This window comes from Cajanus cajan, chromosome 4 (assembly GCF_000230855.2).
Source record: "Cajanus cajan strain Asha chromosome 4, NIPB_CcT2T_4, whole genome shotgun sequence".
Classification (NCBI taxonomy): domain Eukaryota; kingdom Viridiplantae; phylum Streptophyta; class Magnoliopsida; order Fabales; family Fabaceae; genus Cajanus; species Cajanus cajan.
In genome coordinates this window covers 73,893,435-73,904,030 of record NC_138520.1, presented here as the reverse complement: position 1 = coordinate 73,904,030, position 10,596 = coordinate 73,893,435, and the positions used below count along the sequence as shown (strand labels likewise).

The following is a 10,596-nucleotide window of genomic DNA, read 5'->3' as shown; positions in this document are numbered from 1 at the left end:
TTATGTTGTTCGAATAGTGAGTGGTGGAAGAGTCTTTGAGATGAAGCTTGAAGTACATTCCAAAAAACTAGTGTCCCAAACTACAATGTGTGGCGATGGTAGCCACCTAATTGAGGTTAATAGGTAATTTACGATTAAATCACTGAAAATCCTAAATCTTAAATTCTAAACAATAATAGTAAGAGAAATAGAGAAAACAAGTCAAACTTATTGTGATAAAGAGTCTTACTTAATTATTACCAAGGAGTAACGTAAGAGTTAGGTGCTTAATCCCCGAGCTTGCATGGGGATGTCATAATGAGAAAATGTTTGTAGGGGAGGGAGGTATGACAGATTTTATTTATGCATATTATCAAACAGTTTGTGGATGTGGAGTTTATGCAGAATTTTTGGACATGTCTTTTGTCCATCCCATTTCTATTCCAAAAGGCTTTTTAGCAATACCATATGTAATTTTTCAGGTTAGAGTCAGGTATGTGTAAGGAAGTCATGGGTTGGGGCTATTATTTGTTTCTCCTACTTGAGAGAGGGTGCTATATGGTTTTATACAACTTAATTTGTAAATTTTTAATTTTTCTCAGGCGCATCTTGTGCTGTGTTCTTTTATAATATCGTCCTTGTTTAAAAAAAAATACAATTTTTTGTGAGAAATTTATTGCGAATTTTTCTATAAAGAAAAATGTAGGAATTCGATTTCTTGTTAAAGAATAACATCAAACACAATCCAAATCCTCTGCACGCCATGCATTTACAGAGAATGAGGGATGAAGTTATTTTAAAGTAATTCTTGCTAAAACCAATTTTTTTGTAAAAATTAAAGTTTTTCATTAAATAAATTAAATTTATTAAATTTTATAAAATTCCAAAACTTGTTGATACTTCGTTAAACAATTTTAATTTAATGTATAATATATTTTTAAGTAAATATTAATTATAAGATTCATACCTATATACATGTATGATTTGTTTAAATTTTGGTTTACATTGTTGAGTTAATATCTAAATATTCAACGATTGGATTAATACAATTTAGTTATGTACGGAGTAACTTATATCTAGGGCATGATTAAGCATAAAAAAAAATTATCTAGGGTATGATCTAGTTACTCTAGTCACTAATAAATTTTAGTATTGACCTCAATGGAGTTAGTAGGAATGTGTCAATCAAGAACTAAAATATCATGAATTATTGTAATTAATAACCATGACTTTTGCATAAACATAATGTAACTCAGTTACCAAAAATAGGCGTACTGAGTCTATAAATTATTTAAAACCATTAATGGTTGTTATTAATAATAAATTAATAAACATGACTTGCATATACAACATAATGTGTCTAATTAAATTAAGTAAAATAGGTAATGGCTATCTGCTCATTAGAATTGTTCTTTGTAAAGAAAATAGTTCGGGAATTCTTTACATTTTGTTTGAATGAGAGAATAGAAAAACATAAACAAAAATAAATAAATAAAATTGTATTTTTTTTAAAAGAAAATTAACATTTTTTTTGTCACCTAAATAATTAGGTCAATTTTTTAATTATTTTTTAATCCACAACATAATGTTAATTAAATTTTTTTTTTGAAGAAATTTTATGTTTTTTAGTTTTATTTAAACATTTTATACATTTCCTTTTATTAATTTAAGAAAATTAATTAATATATCACATCTTATTACATCTTTATCATAAAAATATTGAATAGTATTTTGGGCGACAAACATAATTTTAATTAACAACGAATAACTCTTCATCTTATGTTTTTATTATTTGTTGATGTCATTTGGCATTTCTTTTGTTCGTTGTTTGTTTCTCTTTTAATTTTTTGAATAATAAAAAAATTAACAACAAATAAAACTAAAAAATTAGATGAGAAAAGTTAATTAAAATTATATTAAACTTAGTCAAATGTTTTAATATCCGAGTGTACTCGTGCACACTTCACTTTTTCTTTTCTATACATACTCGAGTGTCGTTGGAACAAGTCCCTAAAAAATTATTACATATATATCTGGGCAATTATATCACACCATCTCCAGATCCAAATATCCATGGCACTGCCTAAATACAGCATGCACTTAGCACTTTCTTTACTGTTATTTTGTGTTCATGCAGTAGTAATCTTTGCTGCAAGTTCTGATGTAAGATAATACTCATCATTAATTTTTAACTATTTTATATCATTTTTATTATTTCATCGTACCACCGGTTATACTTATACCTTTCTTTTATTTCTTTCTCACAGTGTCTAAATAGATATTTGAGTGTTCAAAAATCATTTTTGTTAAAATTAATCTAATTACTTGCTATTGGTTTCTTGCCTTCAGGGGCTTGTACAACAATCACAAGACTGGTTAAACCATGGTGGAGATTTGTTCAACAGAAGATACGCTTTCAAAGAGTATAAGATCAGCCCCGAAACAGCCCCGAACCTCCGTTTGAAGTGGAAATTCTATGCAGGCAAAGATATCACTGCAACACCAGCAATCTCTGATGGTACCCTTTATTTTCCAAGCTGGAATGGTTACATCTATGCAGTTAAAGAAGACGATGGATCACTGGTTTGGAAGCAGAACTTGCAGAAATTGACAGGTCTAAATGCAACTGGTCGTGTTAACAATGTAAATTCGACAGTTTCAAGGTCAACTCCCACAGTTGCAGGGAATTTACTGATAATTGGAATCTATGGCCCTGGTGTTGTCATTGCTGTCAAAAGAACCACAGGTGAGCTTGTATGGAAGACCACTTTGGATCACCACCCTGCAGCAGTCATCACCATGTCTGGAACATACTACGGAGGGTCAGTACCATACTTCAGCACAAAATTTATTTCCCTCACCTTGTTAACAAAATTAGGTGTTATTCTCCCATCATAGATTTCAGATTTGTTATATAAATGTTGATGTGATCCAATCAATAGTCAATAAGTCAATAATCAGCAATCAATATTCAATATGACAGGTTAATACTCAACTAATATGTTATATAAAAAAATATGCAAAAATTTCAAAATTAAGTGAAAAATTGTGCAATTCCAAAATTGAGTAGTAAAATTTGCAAAATCGTAAAACAAGTGAAAAAAAAAAAAAAAAAAAGAGAAGCAATTAAGTCATTTAAATTTTATTCAAAAATTAATTAATATCTTTTTCATTGTATACATACTATAACGGTCCACAGATACTTTTATGTCGGAACATCCTCACTGGAAGAATTTGTACCCCTTGCGGAATGCTGCACATTTCGTGGAAGTCTTGTAAAGCTTAATGTTCTATCTGGTGCCATCTTGTGGAGGACCTATATGCTACCAGATAACAATAACATGAGAGGGGAATATGCAGGAGCTGCCATTTGGGGAAGCAGCCCCTCTATTGATGTTAACAGAAACCATGTCTATATTGCCACTGGAAACCTCTATTCTGCCCCACTACGCATACTTCAATGTCAAGAAAGGCAAAACAATCAAACTACGCCAACTGAATCAGATGAGTGCATTGAACCAGACAACCACTCCAATTCAATGTTGGCCCTTCATATGGGTTCTGGGAAGATCATATGGTACGAACAGTTTGGAGGTTACGATCTATGGCTCGCTGAATGTATTGTTCCTTCAACTCCTAATTGTCCTCCTCAAATTGATGAACCAGATATTAATTTTGGGGAGGCACCAATGATGTTAACCATATATGTTAATGGAACCAAGAAAGATATTGTTGTTGCAGTCCAGAAAAGTGGCTTTGCATGGGCCTTGGATCGTAATAATGGCAAACTCGTTTGGAGTAGGGTAAGTAATATATATTTTATCATTTTTTAAGAACAAAATAAAATTCTTATTAGATCATACGTACTCATTTAACTACGAAGAATACAAAAAATTATGCAGTAAAACTAAAAATGTGCTTTGAAATACACCTAAACATAGATATGCCTCAAAAAGTATGAAAATCTCATAACAAATGTTATCGAATGATATCCTTGTTGGAATATAAATTGATTTTGTATGTTGGGCTTAAAAGATAAAAGCCCAATATTAGCAAAGGCCCAAATAGAATTCTAGAAAATTATATCTAAAAGATTCTAGAATGATGTACAAAATATCTATAGATGTTTATCCATAAGATGTTTCTAGATAAGTTTAGAAAAGTTTAGAATTGTAGGAATGTTTTTAGAAAGTTCTAGAGAATGAATTATAACCCTTAGATGAATGTTGTGGTGGCAAGATCCTAACCATTGGTTAAGGAGGTGCCACTAGTATAAATAGGGGATGGTTGTATCATTTGGATGTAAGCCAAAAAGTTTAGAAGCATTCAATACAACAAGCCTTTCTTTCTCTCAAAATCTTCCAACCTCTCCCAATCTTAAACACTTCCTTCTAGCCTTTAAAGTTTCTTCCCAACAAAGTGGTATCAAGAGCCATAAGATCTTCAGAGAAATGACAAATACTGGAGTTCCTTTTCAAGTTCTGATGCTCACCAAGAGCAACTATGACAATTGGAGCTTAAGGATGGTAGCTCTCCTTGGTGCACATGATGTCTGGGAGGTGGTCGAGAAGGGCCACACCGAACCAGAGAATGTAGAGAGTCTTTCTCAAGCTCAAAAGGATAGCTTGAGAGACTCAAGGAAGAGAGACAAGAAAGCTCTCTGTCTAATCTATCAAGGATTAGATGAAGATACTTTTGAGAAGATTTCCGGAGTCAAGACAACCAAGGAATAGCATGGGAGAAGCTCAAGATCTCTTACAAGGGAGCAGATCAAGTAAAAAAGGTACGTCTTCAAACTTTGAGAGGAGAGTTTGAAGCTTTACATATGAAGGAAGGTGAACTAGTCTCCGATTACTTTTCGAGAGTTTTAACAGTTACTAATAACCTAAAAAGAAATGGTGAGAAGTTAGATGATGTAAGAATTATGGAGAAAATTCTTAGATCATTGGATCCAAAGTTCGAACATATTGTCACCATTACCGAAGAAACAAAAGACTTGGAGGCCATGTCAATAGAGCAACTTCTTGGTTCGTTGCAAGCTTATGAAGAAAAGAAAAAGAAGAAAGAAGAGATCGTGGAGCAAGTCTTCAAAGCACATGTTGATTCAAGAAAAGAAGAAAATGCACACAACCAATCAAGGCGAAGTTATAGTCAAGAACAAGGACGAGGGCATGCATATGGACATGGACAAGGACGAAGGCCTAACAATAATAAGCAGAGAGGAGAAAGCTCTAACAGAGGTCGTGGGAGAGGAAATCCGAATTCAAGGTATGACAAGTCACGAATCAAGTGTTACAATTGTAATAAGTTTGAACATTATGCTTCTGAATGTAGAGCCCCTAACAAAAATAAAGTCGAAGAGAAAGCCAATTATGCTGAAGAAAGGTGTCAAGAAGATGGTACCTTGCTATTGGCTTACAAGGGCCAAGATAAAGGCGAGGATAATCAGTGGTACCTTGACAGTGGAGCAAGTAACCATATGTGTGGGAAAAGAAGCATGTTCGTAGAGCTTGACGAATCAGTAAAGGGAAACGTGGCTTTTGGAGTTGAATCAAAGGTGGCGGTGGAAGGAAAAGGTAATGTCCTCATCCGACTAAAGAATGGAGAACATCAATTTATTTCCAACGTATATTATGTGCCAAGCATGAAGAGCAACATCTTGAGCTTAGGACAACTCTTAGAGAAAGGTTATGATATTCAACTTAAGAATAATAACCTTTCTATAAGAGATAACACAAGTAGATTCATTACAAAGGTGCCAATGACGAGAAATAGAATGTTCGTGCTCAACATTCAAAGTGATGGCCCACAATGTCTCAAGATGTGCTACAAAGACCAATCGTGGCTTTGGCATCTTCGATTTGGCCATCTTAATTTTAAAGGATTAGAGTTGCTCTCCAAGAAGGCAATGGTGAGAGGGCTGCCTTGTATTACTCACCCCAACCAAGTCTGTGAAGGATGTCTACTTGGAAAATAATTTCGATTGATTTTTCCAAAGGAGTCAGACTCAAGAGCTCAAAAGTCATTAGAACTCGTACACACAGATGTGTGCGGACCAATCAAGCCAAGATCACTTGGTAAGAGTAATTATTTCCTTCTCTTCATTGATGATTTTTCAAGAAAAACATGGGTATATTTCTTAAAAGAAAAATCAGAAGTATTCGAGAACTTCAAGAAGTTTAAAGCCCATGTTGAGAAGGAAAGTGGCCTTCTGATCAAAGCTTTGAGATCCGATCGTGGAGGAGAGTTCACATCAAAAGAGTTTCAGAAGTATTGTGAAGACAATGGAATTAAACGACAATTGACAGTGCCAAGATCGCCTCAAAAAAACGGAGTGGCTGAAAGGAAGAATAGAACAATCTTGGAGATGGCAAGAAGCATGCTTAAAAGTAAAAAACTTCCAAAGGAGTTTTGGGCTGAAGCTGTTGCATGTGCAGTCTATCTAACCAACCGCTCTCCAACAAGAAGCGTTAGTGGAAAAATACCACAAGAAGCATGGAGCGGTAGAAAACCAGGTATTTCTCATCTTAGAGTCTTTGGAAGCATAGCTCATGTGCATGTGCCAGATGAGAAACGAAGTAAACTTGATGACAAAAGTGAAAAATACATCTTCATTGGTTACGACGCCAACTCCAAAGGGTACAAACTCTACAATCCTGATTCAAGGAAAACAATCATCAGTCAGAATGTAGTGTTTGATGAAGAAGGAGAATGGGATTGGTCGACAAATTGTGAGGATCATACCTTCTTCCCGTGCGTTGAAGAAGATGATGTGGAACAACAACAACAACCGCAAGAGACACCTACTACTCCACCCACTTCACCAAATACAACCCTTCAAGATTATGAAAGCTCAAGTGAAAGAATGCCACGTTTTCGAAGTCTCCAAGAAATATATGAGGCAACCGAAAATCTAGACAATGTTACCTTATTCTGTCTATTTGCAGACTGTGAGCCCATGAACTTCCAAGAACAATTGGAAAGAAGAGTTGGAGAAATGCAATGGATGAAGAGATCGAGGCAATAAAGAAGAATGATACTTGGGAGCTAGTCTCGCTTCCAAAAGAACACACAGCAATTGGTGTCAAGTGGGTCTACAAAGCAAAGAAGGACTCCAAAGGAGAAGTTTAGAGATACAAAGCAAGATTGGTAGCAAAGGGCTACAGTCAAAGGGCTGGCATTGACTATGACGAGTTCTTGAAGAAGAAGTCTACATTGAGCAACCACAAGGATATGAAGTTAAAGGAGAAGAAGATAAAGTCTTGAGATTAAAGAAAGCTCTTTATGGATTGAAACAAGCTCCGAGAGCTTGGAATGTTCGGATTGACAAGTACTTCAAAGAAGTGAATTTCATCAAGTGTCCATATGAGCATGCACTCTATATCAAAGCTCAAGGTAAAGATATTTTGATTGTATGCTTGTATGTCGATGACTTGATCTTTACAGGGAACAATCCAAGCATGTTTGAGGAATTCAAGAAGGATATGACCAAGGAGTTTGAAATGACCGACATGGGGCTTATGGAATATTATCTCGGAATTGAAGTAAAGCAAGGAAACGAAGGAATTTTTATTACTCAAGAAAGCTATGCTAAAGACCTCCTCAAGAAGTTCAAGTTGGATGATGCTAATCCAGTTGGCACTCCTATGGAATGCGGCATCCAGTTGAGTAAGGATGAAGAGGGAGAAAAGGTGGATCCAACCCTCTATAAAAGTCTTGTTAGAAGTTTGCGCTATTTAACTTGTACAAGACCAGACATTCTCTATGCCGTTGGAGTCGTGAGTCGGTACATGGAAGCTCCAACAACTACTCACCTCAAGACTGCGAAGAGGATTCTTCGATCTATCAAAGGTACGACAAGCTTTGGCCTATACTACTCAAATTCTAACAATTACAAGCTTGTTGGATATAGTGACAGCGATTGGAGTGGAGATATGGATGACCGAAAGAACACAAGTGGATTTGTGTTCTACATGGGAGACACAGCCTTTACTTGGATGTCCAAGAAGCAGCCTATTGTCACTTTGTCAACATGTGAAGCAGAGTATGTAGCTGCAACTTCATGCGTTTGCCATGCTAGTTGGCTACGCAACCTATTGAAGGAGTTAAGCTTGCCACAAGTGGAGCCAACAAAGATTTACGTGGACAACAAGTCGGTAATAGCATTAGCAAAAAACCCAGTCTTCCATGATCGAAGTAAGCACATCCACACCCGTTACCATTACATTAGAGAATGCATCAGCAACAAGGATGTGCAAATGGAATATGTGAAGACGCATGATCAGGTAGCAGATATCTTCACCAAACCGCTGAAGAAAGAAGTCTTTATGAAGTTGAGAAGTTTGCTTGGAGTACAAAATCAAGTTTAAGAGGGGGTGTTGGAATATAAATTGATTTTGTATGTTGGGCTTAAAAGATAAAAGCCCAATATTAGCAAAGGCCCAAATAGAATTCTAGAAAATCTTATCTAAAAGATTCTAGAATGATGTACAAAATATCTATAGATGTTTATCCATAAGATGTTTCTAGATAAGTTTAGAAAAGTTTAGAATTGTAGGAATGTTTTTAGAAAGTTCTAGAGAATGAATTATAGCCCTTAGATGAATGTTGTGGTGGCAAGATCCTAACCATTGGTTAAGGAGGTGCCACTAGTATAAATAGGAGATGTTTGTATCATTTGGATGTAAGCCAAAAAGTTTAGAAGCATTCAATACAACAAGTCTTTCTTTCTCTCAAAATCTTCCAACCTCTTCCAATCTTAAACACTTCTTTCTAGCCTTTAAAGTTTCTTCCCAACAATCCTTTCACCTTCAACGAACTTATTTAACCAAGCACCTTAGGCAAGTCAATAAATACAAGGTCAAGAATCAACGGAGTGAATGAATCACTTTCTTCTTGTCTTCAACTAACTCCAACTTTATCTTTTGTTGAATCTACATTATCCAACAAATTTACTTGTTTTCTTTTAAACAATATATCATCCCTAGTTTCCCACATGGACCATATAGTAATATATATTTTATAAGATGACATTTATTCATATTCCAACTACTGAAACTGGATAAACTAAGCTTATGTGTGTACTGTGTACTGTAGAGTAATGATTTCAATTTTCAAACAAAACATAATATGTGATACATAAATTAAGTTTATAACATTATATGATCTTCGTAATTAATAAATTTGTGCTGGCAACTTAAAATTGCATAGAATTTGTGATACTATACAAAATTTGTTCAATTTCTTTATCTTTTTTTGCAGAGAGCTGGGCCTTACGGGCTAATAGGAGGTGGAATATGGGGTGCAGCAACTGATATAAGGAGGGTTTACACCAACATTGCGAATTCAGGGGCAAGAAATTTCACTCTTGCACCATCAAACATCACTACAAGAGCTGGTGGGTGGGTGGCAATGGATTCCAGCAATGGCAGGGTTCTATGGTCCACAGCTAACCCCACTAACAGCACTGCCTATGGCCCTGTTAGTGTTGCAAATGAAGTTGTCTTTGCTGGATCTGCTGATAGAAATGGATACATATATGCAATTGATGCCAAGAGTGGGAAGATTTTATGGTCCTACGAAACTGGAGCCAGTGTCTATGGAGGCATGTCAATCAGCAATGGGTGCATGTATGTAGGTCATGGATACAATGTTTCTGCAGGGTTTAGCTTAGGCTTAACGGGTGGATTCTATCTCTTTTGTTTCTGTGTCGTCTAAGAATTTACATGGCTAATACTCAATATGCCTGTTTGAATCAGTTGTAATTTTAAAAAATAATTATTTTTTATTAGCTTTTTGAAAAAGCTTTTGAAAAATAAGTATTTTCAAAATTATGTGATTATCAAGCACGTACAGAATATAATTGGATCAATAAAACAGAAACTATATTATTGTGGTATACTCTCTTTGTATTTTGTAGAATTTTAAACATTTGTTTAAAAATTATCATTTTCTAAATTCTAGATGAAAGTCTAACAGATTCATCAAATCAAAGGGGCTTGCATGAAAGATAATACCTTTATGCTATAACCAAAGACTCCACAAATTACATGCCACAAAACTTCCAAAACTTTTTTTGCCGTATACCTGTGATATGTCCACGATGATCCTCGGAATTGGAAGCACCACAGAAAAGCCAAGCCACATTGATAGATCGAAAAACAGAGGAATAATCACAAGAGGATTAGTTTTATTGTTTGAAGGATAATAATCTCGAGAAATAGTATATGATAGTTGAATAATAATTAATAGTGAATAATAGGAGTTTATTTGATTTGTAAGAATATAGATACGATGCAATCGTAATTTGTCTATTTAGAGGTATAATTTGGATGATGGTAGAAATTTTTCAAGTCTATACTTAGTTTATATTCTTTTAGTTTTTTGTAGAGACTCATAACTATATTTTAAGGTTTCTAAAATTTTCTTTTTCTTTTCTAAAATTTACATCATAATTTGACACATGTATAATGCATAAATACTACATCTTGAGGGCAAGTGGGCATGAGAAGAATAAATGTTTGACACCACACATACCACAAAAACATCCTGAAAATTGAGGATAACCTTTCTTTTGAACAAATTCAACTTATTAGGTAACATATTTTGAACAAGTTC

General features: G+C 34.7%; 1 protein-coding gene across 1 annotated transcript; it reads left to right on the top strand.

The window, feature by feature from the left end:
- The first annotated feature begins 1,069 nt into the window (after nucleotides 1-1,069).
- Nucleotides 1,070-9,877, top strand: LOC109795924 (uncharacterized). The gene is made up of 4 exons (XM_029271202.2): nucleotides 1,070-2,142; nucleotides 2,329-2,801; nucleotides 3,179-3,782; nucleotides 9,241-9,877. The coding sequence occupies exons 1-4, from the start codon at nucleotides 2,053-2,055 to the stop codon at nucleotides 9,694-9,696; spliced, it is 1,623 nt and encodes a 540-aa protein (XP_029127035.1). The 5' UTR covers nucleotides 1,070-2,052; the 3' UTR covers nucleotides 9,697-9,877.
- The last annotated feature ends 719 nt before the right edge of the window (nucleotides 9,878-10,596 follow it).